Here is a 17,899-nt window from a genome sequence, read left to right on the forward strand (position 1 = left end):
CACTGCCTTCTAGTGTCAACACTTTACATAAGCCATTTGATCCTTTAAATTGAGTTATTCACTTCCCTGTTTTCTAATTTATTTGCCTCTTGATGCTCTGGTTAAATCCTCATTCCATGACACCCAGATATTCCATGATATTGTGTCCACTTCATGGGTTTTTCTGGATCTTCCCTTCTAGTTGGTGGTCAGCTCTTGCTTCTGTTGCTTTAATGCACCTTTTCTTCACAAGTTTGCTTCGAGGACCAGTGTTCTAAGGGAAAACCTAATTAAGTTGATTCAGTAGCAAATAGCTTTGAATCAGTAAGACTCTGAATGAGGGTTTAAAAATTTTAAAAACTGACTTATTAGAGCAGCTTTTGATCCTCACCTAAAAGTATGAGGTTCTTGACAAAAGAGACTCTAGATAAGCAAAGGCGCACCTGCTATGCTGAGACAGTAATTAAAACAATTATATTAGATCTGTTTCTGAATCTAGGGTTTCACTTGATAAACACAAGTCTCACACCCTCCTAGCTGTTACTTGAAAAGGAAGTAAAGGAAATTTTGTAGTTAAAATAGAGTAATGAGACAAACCTGCCTTGTTTCAAATCTAATTCACCCTCATCTCCTTTCACCTTCTTGAACAACTTAAAACCTTATGTCGATGAGAGTCTTTTGTGACTATGCTGTGAATACATATCACTCTATTCAGATGTTTCTTTGGCGATAAAGTAATGACTTAGCTATCTATCAATTAAAAATGTTCTCACTACACTGACATGTTATGAAAATCTGGCTCAAGATCTTTTATCATGTATTCATCTGAACACTCATTTTCCCTAGCAGAAATTGGTACAGTCTTCTGTTGTTGGGAATATATTTATACTTTTATTTTTATATATATTTGTATATTTTATACATCATCAGTGAGTGTGTTGTGGAACCGTTATTGAAGAATTGGTGAAATGTTTGTTGACAAGCTGTCTCACAGATGCCCCATAATCATCAATGAGCAAAGTAGAACAAACAGCTGCGAGTTAGATTACCACATACTTGAAGATCCGTGCTAATCAGGGAAGAATCCTAAATTTATAAAAAATATTATTTGTCCTCCAGAGGAAACAGATAATGAATAAGAAACTTCAAGACTCAGTGGAATAATTGTGTTCTAGGCATTCAAGTTGTACAGCATTTTTACATAAAATTAATTTATAGAAAAATAAAGATTGTGAGACTTTCTATCAACTAAAAAATATATATTAAGGTCATATGGGTGTATGATTTACAGCAAATCTGTAGCTTAAATTCCTTGGTGATTCGATATTGAATCTTTTCTGGTGTACCAAGTGATCTTGTTTAGCTTTCTCCCTCCACTCACTGACCCTGCTTCCTGTAGTGGATATTGATAACAATATTAGGAAGGACTCGCTTCACGTGTATCCAAATGATCCACTGCCACACGGGATATTAGAGATGTCTTTGGATAGTCTCTATCCAAAGTCTTTATTTTTCAAGGAGATGCGAACATCGTTAAAGAAGCCATTTACGATTAGTTCACACATACATCTGCAATTTACTTCATCTTTTCTGAGATTAATCAGAACAGTGTTGTGTGCTTCATGAACATTGGAAGTGATGTGGCTATATCTTAATTTTTTATAGAGGTTCTACTTTTTCAAGTTACTATGCCTTTAATTATCCACATTTCCTTGCAGATAATACGTATGTATCAAGTTCAGAAAATGATGAAGATGTATTAGTTACTACAGAGCCAATTCCAATAATTTTTCATCGAATAGCAACAGGTAATAGTACACTATTTTTTTAATTGTAGGTTAATATTTTCTTGATCATAAGTAGCTTTGTTTTTATGCTTTCTTGTTTTGTTATGGGGTTGTTGTTTTTTTTATTTCTTTTAACCCATATAATATTTATCTTCAGCATTGATACATCCGGTTCCACATTACCATTTTCTGTTTAAAGTGTATTAGTTTGTTCTTCCATGGTTTTTGTTTTGTTTGTTTGTTTGTTTTGGCCATGCCCCTGCCATGTGGAAGTTTCCAGGCCAGAGATTGAACCCACACTAAAGCAGTGATAAATGTGAGATCCTTAACCCAATAGTCCACCAGGGAATTCCTTCAACATGTTTTTAAATGTGTAAATTATTACCTTTTAAAAGTCCTGTTTAAATGCATTATGTTTATATTTGCTCTCATGAAAATATTTTCATGCGTAATGATACTGCTAGACAAACTGAATATTTTAAGAAAATGCTTAAGGCAGTGTAGACCCCATTAGCTATATAATGAGAGCTGAAGGAATCTGTATAGTGGTACTTTAGAATGACCATGTTTTCATGGGAAATGAAAAATCAAAATAGTTTGTATATAATGTAATTCTCCAACATAATATAATTTCAAAATATCCCTTACTTCTCTTGCAAAGGACAGAATCATCTAAGGGGAATTTTTATACTGAAACCTATGAATGTTTGGTAAATAGTATGCTGAAAACTAAAATGATTTTTTAATTATAACTTTCAGAGTTAAGAAAGACAAATGACATTAACTGTTGCTTATCCATAAAATCCAAATTACAGAAGGAAAATGGGGAGGTATGTAAATTACATTTTATGTTTTATTATATTTCTTCATAATAATATAGATATATTTTTAAGTTTACTGAGTATTTGTAGTTAATATCATAATTACTTGGGTTAAGATTGCATAGAGTGAATGATGTGCAAGCTCCCAGCTTAGGGGCTAATGTGTGGGAAAGGGAGTGGCCTTAAATCAACTGCCTTTAAAGTAATAGGAAGAACATCTGTTTTATATCTAAATAAAGTGCATGGAAAACCTAATTTAGTCTCTATATTTTCAGCAAATAACGTGTTGATTAAGGCACACTTATGGAACATAGTTAGAATAACTGTATGTGGCTGTGCATAGTTTTGATGGAACCCTTAAAATTTCATCTGCAAAAGATGACCTTTCTAGCTGAAGGAACGCAGAGCTTGGGTATAGTCTTATTATCTTTGGCCAATGGTAAAATAACAACTCATCTCTTTTCCTCACCTTTAAAAAAGTATCTATTTCAATCTGTAAATAAATACGGGGACGTTAAATAAAGAAAATAAATGCTGTGGAACCAACAATTCTTTGCTTTTAAAACTCTGCACTCAATACAACCTTCCCTTCTTCTTAGCCCTGTACCATTCATCCATCCTGCTCTTCTTTACCCAAACTGAGAATTGCTCTTGAGCATTAGGGCACTAAAACTAAAAACTTAGTATTTTATAAAACCCTAATTCCCTTCTCTAAGTTTTTTGTTTTCCTTAAAAATGTAAAATTTGGTCTAGAAATTTAGGGATGCCTAAAAACATTGAGTTAATAGATTCCTGTGTCTAAAGGAAACTCCCCTTCTCTTAATTATTTTAACAGGGACAGGAATAGTTACTTCAGATGAATTTTCATTGTTTAAACTTTAGACACTAAATAAATATGGTTTATTCATTAGAAACTCAGACTTCAGGTTCAAGCATATTTAATTAAATATCCTTTTGAAACCTGATAAAGCAAATAATTTTAGTAAACTAAAAGTTCTCTTCACAATGTGATTCATATTTATTTTCATAATTTGATTTTTATATTATTAGATTCAAAGTATCTTTTCTTTCATACCATTGTGTAGAGTTGGCAGCGGAAGTGAGAACAGTCTTGGATAAATAATGCTGAGGAATTTTTTTTAATAAAAAGTTGAATCAGTATGAGCGTGTCAGATGTCTTATCCAAACAAAACCAACGTTATAATTGATTATACATAGTTTTTAATATACATCAAATATTAAATTGTACCTCTCAAGACCAGCAAAATAGAACTTCTAAAAAAAGATGTGCATAGAGCCTAATGCACTCACAAAACTGTCTCTTTCTACCTTTTGTATTTGGCTTGTACTACACCCAGGATGCTTTTATTTGAAATCCATTTGATAGGCCTACCTATTTATGGTCATTTGCCACTTTCTTTTTAAAAGAAGGCAAACTGTTTTGACCATTGAAATTGTCTTCATACTCTATTATTTTAAGGAGTCCAGACAGAATAGTACGGTGGAAGAAGATTCTGAAGGAGATAATGATTCTGAAGAATTTTATTATGGAGGACAGGTAAGCACCCCAGGTTCCACATGTCCGCTCTCAAAGGTAACAATATGTTCTAGTAGACATCTGTGCTTGTCCTCTGAGAGACCTGTGTGCTGTTCAGGGTTCTGTAACTAACGAGGAAATCCACCCGGTTTATCTGTTTCTAATTTTCTACATATTTTCAGAGATTAAGGTTACTTTTGCTCTTCGTTGACTGCGGTCATTTATTTTCATTGAAGGTTTCTTACTTCATTACAGGGATTTTGCCCACAGCCTTTTATTATCCTTGTCACCTCTACATTTATTAAGTATAGTGTGCCCAGTCAGTATTTTGAACTGGTGACAGTAATAACAGCACAGATCGTTGGCTTTCAATAGAAGATGATTAACCTTTATAAAAAATGCTGGGCCCTAATTATTGAGCATCCTCATCATTTGTACTCATTGTCTTCCTTTTCCCCTATGCTTGTGTAAAGTGTTTGTTGAAAAATTGTTAGGGAGAAACATCCTGACTTAGATACCCGCAAATGGCATGGCCTCATATGCATAGATACAGAAGAATTCATCTTATTTTTCCAGGATAATGTTAAAACTTTAAACTGAGCATTTGATTTTAGGATATGGCTTCTGTAAACTTGTGAATCAAATATGGTTTGTAATTTAGTATAAGAGATAAGGAATGTGTTAAAGAAATGCTTTAAGGCCAAAGTTGTTATTAGTATGTAAAAGAATGCAAGTCAGTGTATTCATTCAGAATTAGAAATCAGTAATTTGTCAATCAGGCATATTCAAGGCAGTAGAGATACAGACATAAATAAAACTCAGTTTCTCCTTTCTAGGAGAGGGGTACTTTTCCTAATGATTCTTTAACCACTCTAATACTTTAACATTATGCAGAATAATTCTTCCAGTTTTGATTTTTATTTATACCACTAATTCTTACAGAGAGAAAGTAAATGCTTTTTTTTTCAGTCTAAAAGTTTTTCAGATTATCGCCAGACCCCTGTTTCGCTCCTTTTAACTTGGCAATGTCTTCATGTCAGAGTAGTTTCAGCACAATAAGTCACACTAGGTGTATGTGACTCTATTATCTTTAATGAATATACTGCTGAACTGTCTATATTTTTTAATAGAGGTGACAGAGAAAATGCGCAGGGCAGAACCCACAGGGCGACCTGTCCAAGAGATTGTATCTTAATTCTTTTGATTCTCTTCACCCTAAGTAACTTCTAAATTATCCCTTTCTGTCAGGTGAACTACGACGGGGAGCTGCACAAACACCCTCAGCTCGAAGCTGATTTGTCAGCAGTGAGAGAGATATATGGACCACATGCAGTTTCTCTCAGGTAAATGAATTCCTTTGGGGAATACAATTTAAAATTGTTTGGAAAGCCAGTGGGATTTTCTATTGGAGTTCTTTAATTGGAAATTTTCCTGGGCTTCATTGTATTTGAAAGTATAGGAGAGGGTTATTATGTTTCTGCATATACAAAACGGCATATTTCTGGCTATGACTGTTTTTTTTACATGTGGTTTAAGATTACATTGACAGCATTAAAGAGATGAGTTATTTTGGAGAGTTAGTTTGATAAAATATCAGTCTTTAAGTAGCATCATAATCAATTCCTATAATAGATTCAGCCAGATGGGCCCTTACTGTTGTAATAAATCAAGGATGAATCCGTGCGAACAATAAAAGTAAATAATGCATAACCGCTGATGTCCAAATCACATCGTGCTGTGTGATCTGGCCCCTAAAGGAAAAAGAAAGGAGGAGTTCCCACTGTGGCGCAGTTGAACAAATCCGACTGGTATCCAAGAGGATGCGAGTTCGATCCCTGGCCTCGCTCAGTGAATTGGCTATCTGGCATTGCTGTGAGCCGTGGTGTAGGTCGTGGATGCAGCTCGGATCCCATGTTGCTGTGGCTGTGGCGTAGGCCAGCAGCTACGGCTCTGATTCTACCCCTAGCCTTGGAACTTCCATATGCTGCAAGTGCAGCCCTAAAAAGCACAAAACAAAAACAAAAATGGAAAGAAGACATAAGTTTGCATAATGTGTGTTTAAATGATGATGTATTTTATGTTGCAGTTACTTAATATAGTACTCGATGATAAATTTCCAGACCATTTTTTATTACTCTGATTATTCAGAAGACCTCACCCTCCCTATTTACCTTTTTTTTATCTCCTTAATTTAAGAAAAACCCTTTTCCACCATCCAACTAGTTTCCTTCCACAAGTCAGAGCTGATTATTTCAGATTTTTGCTATTTGCCTAAAGGGTGATCTCTAAGTCCCCATGGAGTTTCACACCCTCTCACAGCCTGACCTCAGCTCCAGCCTTATCCACCCAACCTGGGATTGTTTGCCTTGTCCAGATGCACTGTATTTCAGTACTCTTGTATTTGGCCATTTTCCCAAGCAGTTCTCTTACCAAGCAAGGCATCCCTCTCAAACCCGGGTGCTGTCTTTATGCGGGCTCCTGTCCAAAGGTCAGCATTTCTCTGAATCTCCAATGCAGATTAAGTTGTTCTGCCCTGTGCACTCCTGTCACCTTTGACTCTTTACTTCGTTTATTATTCTTCTCATGTCTTGTCATTATTGGTTCACTTCGCCCCCTCCAAATTCCGTGAATGCTGAGGCAGCCCACTTTTTTGTTCTTTTCCTTTATTTTGTCTAGATTTGGTTTTCAGTCATGCTTGTACTGCAGTACTTAGCATTGCACGGGGCATATGTGAAATACAGGCTGGGGATTCTTGATTGTTTTCAGTGGAACATCCATGTAAAATGTTCATATTAATTGCTTACATTCTTTTCAGTGGATGTACCCAGATTTTGAGAGAGTAGAAAAATACTTTTAGTTGGGAAGTATAACTCAGCTGTAATTTATCATTGCTGTTTCATTTTATCTGCAGAAACAGAAACTCACAGCTACCTGCAGCCTAGATGAGCTGAGGTTGTATACTTGGACCCTCTTTCTCCTCCTCATGGAGGTGTATGAGGCTGCAATTGAGTGAGCATGATTGGAATTATACTTGGAAAAGCAAATCTTTGCAGTTTTCTGAGTTTCAGCAAATTACCTCTGATTATTTCATGGTTGAGCTACACTATGACTCCAGGAAAGGGAATATGGAAATTGAATAACTATAATAGAATGAATATATGAAGAGGGCAATAGGGACTATCAACAAGTAGTCCAAAACAATGACTTTTTTTTTTTTTCTGTCCTTTTTTTTAGGGCCGCACCTGTGGCATATGGAGGTTCCCAGGCTAGGGGTCCAATCGGAACTGTAGCTGCTGGCCTATGCCAGAGCCACAGCAATGACAAATCTGAGCCACGTCTTCAACCTCCACCACAGTTCACGGCAGCAATGCTGGATCCTTAACCCATTGAGTGAGGCCAGGTGCTGAACCCGCAACCTCACGGTTCCTAGTTGGATTCGTTTGTGCTGTGCCACGACGGGAACTCCAATGACTGATTTTTTAACTTGAGTTGAACTTTGCTCAAAAGCTTAAAACTTTAATTGCAGTAATTTAACCTCCTTCCTCATGAAAGAAAAAAATTTGTGGGATATAATTAATCATTACATGCCAGATAGAATTCAACTGCTTTTTATTTGAAATACCTATTTTTGTTTGGAGGATCACTTTAGCATACATTGATTTTTTTTTTAACACATATTTCCTGATATCTAGGCCTCAGTCATACCATCATATATATTTGAATATTTTTTGTTTCTTCAGCAAGCATATATTAAAGTACTTATATTCTTCTCTATTAGTATTTTATGTTATTAATAAAATACTGATCATTTATGGACTGTTCAAATTAGATCAATATTTGGACTTTTATTCAAGTGAAGTCTCAAAAGTCATAAATGGTCTGGATTTTTCCCCCCTTGCCTCTTTCACTTATAAGTTTTGGCTCAATTTAAGTCTTAATTAATGCAAACCATGTTCTTGCGTGGTCTAGATTTTCTCTAACTATAGAGGATGTTCCCAGAATAAATAACTTCCCAGAAGCCTCATGATCTAAAGGTGAATAACAGCAGAACCAGTTTGATTTACTTAAATAAGAATGAATTTACTGTCTGGTCTCAAATACTGTGGCTTGGACACATGGGAGAGAGCGGTTAGGCCTGAGGTCTTGGAGTCATCTTCTTTGCAAAGTTCCAAGTCTATTGGAAACAGACTGTTCTAATTAGGTGTTCTTTTACTTAATTGAGGTTTATAAGAACTTAATGGAGTTTGAAGAACAAAAGTACCTCAATATGCATAATGGGCTATTTGGTATCTTCTTTTTTATGTGACATCTAATGAGAAAGGCAGCTAACCACATCTACATTTTCTGTAAGAGATGGAAATAACAGAGATTGCCTCCATTGAGGCAAAACCCTCCTAAAGTAGGTTGAAGGAAGATATAGAAAAAGTGACCAATAATAAATTTATTATCTAAGTAGGTAATTTTAGCTCTACCTGGCCAAGTCATTCTAAAGAAGCATTCTAGCTGAGTTGAACCATACTAATAAATACTGATGACAGTTCTGATTCATAGGCTCTCGTACAGGAAGTGAGTTAGTCTCTGGGGGAACATTATTAACCCTCTGATCAGTCTGAATATGTCTCATCTTGAATCATGCAACAAAATGAGGTTATGTTTTTCATCATAAATTTGCTCCTACATCATGTATTTATTTTAAAAAAATGATCAGTGCCATTGAAAGCAACTTGAGATTAATATTTTTAGAAAGGTAGGAAATTACAAGTCACAAAATTCCCATCTGGGCAGGCATGAAATGATTCTGGTCATTTGCTTATGATGTTTCAAACTTTGACCCCAAATAAAGTATCCTTTGCTTTATGGTCATGCCATCATCCATTTAAAAAAATTGAAGGCATATGAGTAATAGTCTAACCTTTTTATTGTGACTAATGCTTAAAATAGGTTGGAAGATTACAAGATTGTGACTCTTCTACATTTTGATTACCTTTTTGGTGGTTGGATGATTATAATTTTGAAGTTGATGCTTTGTAGGTCAGGGCATGCTGAAGATTCCTTAAGGTTTGAGGAAGCTATGCTACTGTATCTAGGCCCATAACCCCAACATATGTCTCCTTGAAAAGAAAAAGAGAGAGAGGCCACATACATCAGGGTGGACCAGTTCACTTCCTCTGGATTTCTGGATTTCCATTAGTAGTGGGTCAATAGGACTACTCAACAGATCTTCTGGCTCTCCTCTCCTGACATGTGCCAGGACTATATTTTCATACCGCTTATGTTAGCAGTGGACATACAACTAGTGTTGGCATAAGTGCTGGTGTGGGGGTTCCCATATCCTCAGGACGCCATGACTCGGGGCTCCTCAGAGACAATGAGTAGCTTTCTCTCTCTCCTCTGATTCCATAGTAACCAGGGGGTGTGAGTGACATAAGAATCCTTTTTTTTTTTTTTTTTTCCTGTTAAACCAGTGAGATTTTGAGAATGCTTGTTACTACAGCATCATTTCATCTAACTGACCTGTCAGAAGATCTTGGATTGGATGTTTATAATGTCCTCTCTAGCATATTGCTGCTCCTGCTTCTGCTTCTGGAGCCTAGGCAAAACAGTCTGATCAGACTCTGAAAACCAGAAAAAAGTGATGACAGGAGGCATACAGATGGAAGAAACAAAGAGGAGACTATTTTTCAAAACCATAAAATCTAGATGGAGGAGTTCCCGTTGTGGCTCAGTGATTAACGAATCTGACTAGGAACCATGAAGTTGCAGGTTCAATCCCTGGCCTTACTCAGTGGGTTGGGGATCTGATGTTGCTGTGAGCTGTGGTGTAGGTCGCAGACACAGCTCGAATCCCGCATTGCTGTGACTCTAGAGTAGGCTGGCAGCTACAGCTCTGATTAGACCTCTAGCCTGGAAACCACCACATGCCGCGAGTGCAGCGCTAGAAAAGACCAAAAGCCAAAAAAAAAAAAAAAAAAAATGGAAACATCAGACTACCAGTTCCCAGACAGTTGCCTCTATTCCCAGTGCCTGTGCTTTTTCTTCAAGCCAAAACCAAGGATTTTTAAACTGAGGGCAGAGTTGTAGCAACTGCTTAAACTGTAGCTTTTATACACTATTATTTTACATGGGTTTCCTTTCTTATCTGGATCTAATTTTTAAATTCTTCTCAGCCCTTTTATCCTTTGAGAAATTTATAGCTACTGTGATATAGTCTGGCAAATACTTTCATGTGCCAGGATTTCTTCCTGACTCCTGAGTTGGCCTGTTTCTTGGCCCTTTCACGAACATCTCTCCCACACTGAGCATGAAATACACACTAAGGAGGCATGTAGAGGTAGACATGCAAACTGTTGAGTTTCAGATGTCAGAGGAGAGGTACATATGTTTCTTCACAAAGTATATTTCTTCTCAAAATGTAACTGGCCAATTGTTTGAAGCAGAAGTAACTAAATAGCAATAGTGATTTATTATTTATGTATTTATTTATTTATTTTAGCTTTTTAGTGCCACACCCACAACATATGGAAGTTCCCAGGCTAGGGATCAATTTGGAGCTACAGCTGCCAGCCTGCACCACAGCCACAGCCACTCGGGATCCAAGCCGCATCTGAGACACCACAGCTCACTGCAGCACTGGATCTTAACCCACCGAATGGGGCCAGGTATCAAGCCTGCATCCTCATGAATACTAGTTGGATTTGTTTCCACTGAGCCACCATAGGAACTCTGCAATAGTGGTTTATTTCCCAAGAATTTGTGGTAGAATTTCATGTATATAAATATCATTTTATTGATAATTAATAAGGAAAGGCTATATATATCTAAAATATATGTTTATAACCAGCACAGTCACTGCTAATTTTGATCAGGTAGTATTATGAAATATCACTGCAGTATAATGAGTAATCTATGGTTTTCTAGAGAAGGGAGGACTGACATAGATGTTCTGACATTTAATATGTTGCAAGTATGTTATGTGGTGTCTCATTAATGAGGATGTTGTCATGATTCATTTCATTAGAAAAGAGAATGAATCACCAAGAATTCTTAAGACATTGTACACTCAAAAATACATATTCATAGAAAAAAAGTATTTCATACATATGTTCTTAAATATGTAAATATTCAGCATCAAATGGCTGGATTTCAAGATATGTCAGTTCAAAGACTAACTCATATATCTAGAAAGAAATTTGTGGAGCGGTTCTTCTCAAACCCTCAGTCTCAGAGTGAAACGACTGCATCAAATCATTTCTGTGTAGTTCCCCTTATCTTAAAAACGTATTCAAGTTCAATTTGATGTGATTTTTTTCACAGTGAATAAATATAGGCAGTACACAGAATTATTTTGTGTTATTATAAACCCAATACAGCATTCAGAACACAATCAGATATCGAGCTTCACATTTCAAGTTGCATTCATATTTCAGGCATTCGCCTTGATTCTGCATTTGCTATTCATGAGATCCAGGGCTACTGAAAGTTATTCAGATATAGAAGCAATCCTGATGACTGGGTCGCTGCATCTGGACAAACTGTAATCAAGCTTTGTAATCTCGCAGTGGGAAACGTGAAATTACTGGCATTATATAAAAAGGGCATCACAACGGAAATTGGTTTGCACATACACAGTGTTGTTGTGGGTTCTTTGAAGTGTGGCATAAAAACAAAAAGTGTGACTATTTACAGATCTACACCTGCAGAAGCCAGTTAATTGCAAACCTTTAATGCATCTTTAGAATTCTGTATTCAGTGCTCTGCTGTGGTAAAGAAGAGCACTTGTAACCCTTTAGTTCCCTTTTTCTTTTGAAAGAAATAGGTAATATTAGACAATGGGAAGAGAGTAACTTTTCACCAAGAGAGTGTTGAAGAGATCATATAAAGAATACTTTAAAGTTCACGTATTAGGGGTTTGATAAAGAACATATGTCACATTCTGATCATAACTTTATGATCAATTCGGTTGAAGTGATCCAAAAATCTACTGATGAAGCAAAGAGTGGTGTGTAAGGTTTATGCTGAATTTTGTTATCTCTGATTCCTTTCTCTCTGCCTCATAATGTACTTAAGTCTTCCTGTCATAAATAAATCCAAAGTTTATTACTTTCTCCCCTCTGAAATTGACAAAAGTGGGAGGAAAAGAATGCCTGGTGATGATGAGGATGTGGGAAATGGTCATGTGAGACTCTAACTGGCATGATCATAAGTTGTTTTAACCTTTTAAAATAATAACTCAGCCGTATACGTCAAGACTCCCAAATAAAGTTATACCATTTATTTCACTCAGTAACTCTAGAAAATATTCTCTGAGAAGACAGCTGCCCTTAGATTTTTATCCAGAGGGCTGTTTATCAATATTTGGACTGTAAAACAAAGTCGAAAACAACCTAATATTGTACTATATAATTTCATTTATATAAATACAGACATTTAAATTTATGGTTTTTAGGGGAGTCACAGTCGGGAGTCAATGATTAACGAATCTGACTAGGAACCGTAAGGTTGCGGGTTCGATCCCTGGCCTTGCTCAGTGGGTTAAGGATCTGGCGCTGCTGTGAGCTGTGGTGTAGGTCGCAGAAGAGGCTTGGATCTGGCATTGCTGTGGCTCTGGCATAGGCCGACAGCTACAGCTCCGATTAGACCCCTAACCTGGGAACCTCCGTATGCCACGGGTGTGGCCCTACAAAAGACAAAATACATAAATAAATAAATTTATGGTTTTTAAAAATGTTTCATGATATAAAAAAGTGCTCATTATAGAAAAAGTAAAAGAGCAGAATAAAAATCTTTACATACTTTATTATTCTTAGTAATAATTATATATATTATGTAATATATTAACATATGAAAGAGATTGGAGTGAGATATACATAAAAAGAATTGTCTCTGAGTGGTTATTTATTGTCTGTTTTTTTTTTCTCTTTCTCATATCATATGAGTCTGTATTACCACCATAATCAGAAAAAGTAGCTATCTTTTAGAAAATATGTAAATCTTATCCACAATCTATAATTGATATATAAGTACTCTTTCTGCCTTTGGGGTTTCCCTATTTCCATTTTATTTTTAAAGTGTATTTTAGTTTCCATAGTGTTTTGGTAATCTGCTTCCTCGGTAAATAGTGTATTTGAAATGTTCCCCTCAGGAAACTAAATATTTTTATATCAATGTTTTTAGTAATGGTTATTCTTTAAAGTTATATTAGTATGACATAGTTGGAGTATTTCCTTACTATTCAATATGATTTTCCCCCCTAATTTCTGCTTTGCACATGTTTGTTATGATTTTCTTGGGAATGCTTATAGTAGAGGCCTCTTTATCTCACTAAAATGTCTTTTGAACATCGATAGTGATCTGTCCTCATCATTGCATTTAATGACTGTAGATATTTGACTTTTTATGTTATGAGTAATTTGCTCGTGCTAAGATCAGCAAATTATGACCATTAGGCCATGGGGCGTGTTTTGAACAGCTCATGAGCAACAAATGGTGTTTGTTTTCTTAAAGGGTTGTAAAGAAAAAAAGCCAAAACGAAGGGAAGTATGCTCAGAGACTGTGTGGCCTGAAAACCTAAAATATTTTGTTTTGACCTTTTCAGAAAAAGTTTTCTTTCTTTTTTTTTTTTTGTCTTTTTGCCTGAAGGGCCGTTCCTGTGGCATATGGAGGTTCCCAGGCTAGGGGTCTAATCAGAGCTGTAGCTGTTGGCCTACACCACAGCCACAGCAACACGGGATCTGAGCCTCAGTGCGACCTATACACCACAGTTCACGGCCAAGCCAAATCCTTAACCCACTGAGCGAGCCAGGGATCAAACCCGAAACCTTGTGGTTCCTAGTCGGACTCATTAACCACTGAGCCACAACGGGAACTCCCAGAAAAAGTTTTCTGAGTCCTTAACTAGAGGCATAAAAGAAAGGGTTTATATGCTTGGTCCATATTCTTGTCTTAGTTTCTGTGTAATTCCTTAGCTAATTTGGCATATTTTTTAATCTAAATTTGCATATCATGTCTAAATTTGCATAAGGATATAAAGGTCTTTATCCTTTATGAATAGTGCAGATGTTTTGATGCATGCAATTAAAGAATTAATTCCTATGTGAATAATTTTATCCCTTTTCTTCTTTGTGTAACCTTTAAAAATGTGACCATGAAAAAAGAAATGCATATAAGTGTCATTTCATAAATAACGAAAATGTACTCAGTGAAGGAGAGAGTCAATAAAGCATAGAGGCTAAGTTATCATTTTCTAATATGCTGCAATTTTTGGTCATAGATATCCAAAAGCCAAAGGACCGCCTAGATTCCTTTGTTCGTCAAATTACATAAAACCACTTCATCATTAAAAATGCCTTCTCTGACCCTATAAAAGTGCCATAGTGTTGTACTATATCGGCATTACATGAATATATCATACACAGAAATTTTCATTGAATCCTTGCTATGTACCTGAAACTGTACTTTCCAGTTTTGAAGCTGGACATGAATTCGGTGCCTAACTTGCCACTGTCTTCTTATCTGACTTTTGTGAAAAGCTTGTTTCACTTTCCTAAACCTTAGTTTCCTCATTTGCAAATGAAGATAATTATAGTATCCCTATCAGAAGACTATGACCAGGACCTAATGAGATCATCCATTAGTGTCTGACCTGGTTTCCAGCACAGAGTGATAGTTTATTGAATATCGAGTCAACTAAGCCCATGCATACATAAGTAGGATACATGTGTTCAAATCCCAGGTCTGCTACAGAGTGGTGATGAGTGAATTGCTTTATTATTCTGAGCCTGAGTTAATGGACATTTATGTTGGAAATGATAGTAGTACCTACAGAGCAACTGCATGAATGTAAAGTCCTTAGAACAATTTCTGGCACTTAAGTGCACAGTAAATATTGGCCAATAACTTTTATAATTTCTGTTATCTCTGTCGTTTTCTCCTTCACTATGATTCACATTTGTGACTTCAGAATTTTATAAAAATATCAAAAATGGAGATGTGTGTGTATGGAGAATACAAAAACTACTCTTTTTATCATCTTTCGTTAACTGAAAAAAAAGGCTGGTTTGTGTGGAATATACTGTTGTAACTTGTTTTAATTTTGATACATCAGATGCTTAGAGTTGCCTATCAAAACATAGTGACATTGAAATGGCAGAGCACCTGGATGGGTTTCAGAACCGCTGATGTCTAACGTGGCAGGAAAATTTATGGGCACATTATTGTGGCATTCAGTTATCGCTCCACCCATTCCTCGTGTCAGAAACTCCTTTCTTGCCCTTAGAGGCAGCTCTTCATCTTCAGAGAACACAGTGAAAACCAAGAAGTCATATGAGAAAATTGTTTAATTTGTCACAGAGAACCAGGGAAGTTTGAAACTATGAATGAAATAACTCTTGAATATATATATGCATATGCATGTACTAAAAGATGGAAAGATGTCTATATGGAATAAAGAGGTCACAAGACCACAGTCCAGCTAAACTGACTTAGTTAATTCATGTCCGCAGTCATTTCTGAGCTATCTGTGGAAATCAGGGATGAGAATTCATGATTACATTTTCATTTAAAGTAACCTAGGACAGTCTCTTTAAAGAAAACAAAAAATTGATGTTAATCTTTGCTTTCAGGGAATATGGAGCCATTGATGATGTAGATATTGATCTGCATATTGATGTTAGCTTTCTTGATGTAAGTATCAATTTATGCAATATGATTGGTACAGATAAAAAACACACTTTTATTCTTGGAAGAAATTTAATTTAATTTTAGTTTCTCTCATAAGACTGTTAGTAACATAGTAACATAATGGCTTTGTTTATGTCATTTATGAAGAAATGCTATGACTGGTCAAAAAAGCAGAGATTTGGAGTTCCTGTTATGGCTCAGTGGAAATGAATCTGACTAGGAACCATGAGGTTGCAGGTTCGATCCCTGGCCTTGCTCAGTGGGTTAAGGATTCAATGCTGCCATGAGCTGTGGTATAGGTCGCAGACACGGCTCAGATCTGGCGTTGCTGTGGCTATGGCATAGGCCCGCGGCAACAACTCTGATTAGACCCCTAGCCTGGGAACCTCCATATGTCACAGGTGCAGCCCTCAAAAGACAAAAAGACAAAAAGAAGAAGGAGGAAAAGCAGAGATTTTTATATATATATGTGTATATGTATGTATAGGTGTGTGCATATTACATTCTGTATTATAATACATATATATTTTTTGCATCGGTTCTTTTAATATATTCTGAAAGGCATGGGCTTGTGGTATAGTATGTTATTATTTCTTAAGTTTTACATTAATTCTCAGATGAGGAAGGCAAAAATTAAGAGTACTTTGGCTTTCTTTTCACAAGCCAATAGATTTTGAGATCATTTCTTCAAAATAAGTTTTAAAATTGTGCTTTTTTTTTTCACTTTGGGAAAAAAATCAAGAACTCTAAAAGACGACTAATTCATCTTTCAAATATTTGCACAGGAGGAGATTGCTGTGGCATGGGAAGTGATTCGAACAGAACCTATAATTGTCCGACTACACTGTTCACTTACACAGTATTTAAATGGCCCAGGTTAGTTTTATTTCTCTGTTATTTTGAATATTAATTATCTGTGCATTGCCCATTAAACAAAATGACTGTTCATGTGGCATTTCTGAACATAACTGCAGCTATCTTGACAATATTTAAATATAGTTGCTTCCTAACAAAGATGCTTAATTGCCAGTATAACTTAACGGAAGCAGAAGCATCTAACAACATATTGTTGGAGAGATTTCGGAAGTTGACATGTTGCTGTGAAACAAACACAGTAAAACCTAAAAAAAAGAATTTTGCATAGAGTAGAAAGAAGCTCAGTAAGTATACTTTGAGTTGCCCTTAGGTTTAATTATTTGTGTCTCTGAATCTGAGATTTAATTTTAATGTTTACTTTTCTCACCTTTGATTACTAATGAATTTAACTAAGTATAACATATTTCTGTTTTTAAAATGGAGATTGCAATAATGGTTTTTTTTCAATACCTGAAGGGAGGATTTTGCTGCATCTCAAGGGATAATTGTTTATAACAAAGGACCCTGATATTAATCTTGCCAAGAATTACTGAATCTAACTGTATTTACCCATGTTGCAGTCATCTACTGCTGCAGAACAAACCACTTCAAAATGCAGTGTCTTAAAACAACTTAATCTCTCTCATTGTTTCGGGGGCTCAACTGGGCAGTTCCTTCTTGGGATCTCCCATGCCTTCGCAGTCAGGTGGTAGGTGCGATTTATGTCACTAGGTTGGATGCTCAACACAGTTGGACTTCAGATGGCTAGTACTTGATATAGGTGTCGTTTCAGAGCTCAGCTGGAACTATTGATTAGAGTGTCTCCTTGTACATGGCTTGTTCGTGTAGTTTGGGCTTCTTGTAGCATGGTGACTAGGATCCAGAAGCAAGTGTTCCAGGAGACAGGGTGCGGAAGAAGTCTCAATGAATCTTCCACTGTATTCTGGTGATCAAAATAGAACCCACCCCAAATCAAGTTGGAGACATAGATCGCACCCCTTGAAATTGTGGCCATTTTTAACCTGCTATGCACGTTACTGTGGTCCCTGCACATTTTTCTTTAGACATATCAAGGCACTTACATCTCCTGTTAGTTTTCTCTTAAGAAAAATATCTGTCTTTTCAAGTTTGTGAAATATATAGGAAAGTCTCTCCTTTTGAAAATGTTTCTATTGAATCACTGCTCTTTTATTTCTGTATAATGTATTCTTAAATACTCAACATATGGTAACATATAGTAA

At 36.1% G+C, this 17,899-nt stretch overlaps 1 protein-coding gene across 2 annotated transcripts in view; it reads left to right on the forward strand.

Annotated features, from left to right (window-relative positions):
- PARP8 (poly(ADP-ribose) polymerase family member 8) overlaps positions 1 to 17,899 on the forward strand; it is a 181,617-nt gene that overhangs the window by 97,825 nt on the left and 65,893 nt on the right. For both annotated transcript variants that reach the window (XM_021076746.1, XM_003133932.5), the window contains exons 5-10: positions 1,698 to 1,787; positions 2,526 to 2,596; positions 4,068 to 4,145; positions 5,373 to 5,467; positions 15,746 to 15,806; positions 16,589 to 16,679. In XM_021076746.1, coding sequence (XP_020932405.1) covers positions 1,698 to 1,787; positions 2,526 to 2,596; positions 4,068 to 4,145; positions 5,373 to 5,467; positions 15,746 to 15,806; positions 16,589 to 16,679 — 486 coding nt within the window. The remainder of the gene's footprint in view (positions 1 to 1,697; positions 1,788 to 2,525; positions 2,597 to 4,067; positions 4,146 to 5,372; positions 5,468 to 15,745; positions 15,807 to 16,588; positions 16,680 to 17,899) is intronic.

Source organism: Sus scrofa, chromosome 16 (assembly GCF_000003025.6).
Source record: "Sus scrofa isolate TJ Tabasco breed Duroc chromosome 16, Sscrofa11.1, whole genome shotgun sequence".
Classification (NCBI taxonomy): Eukaryota; Metazoa; Chordata; class Mammalia; order Artiodactyla; family Suidae; genus Sus; species Sus scrofa.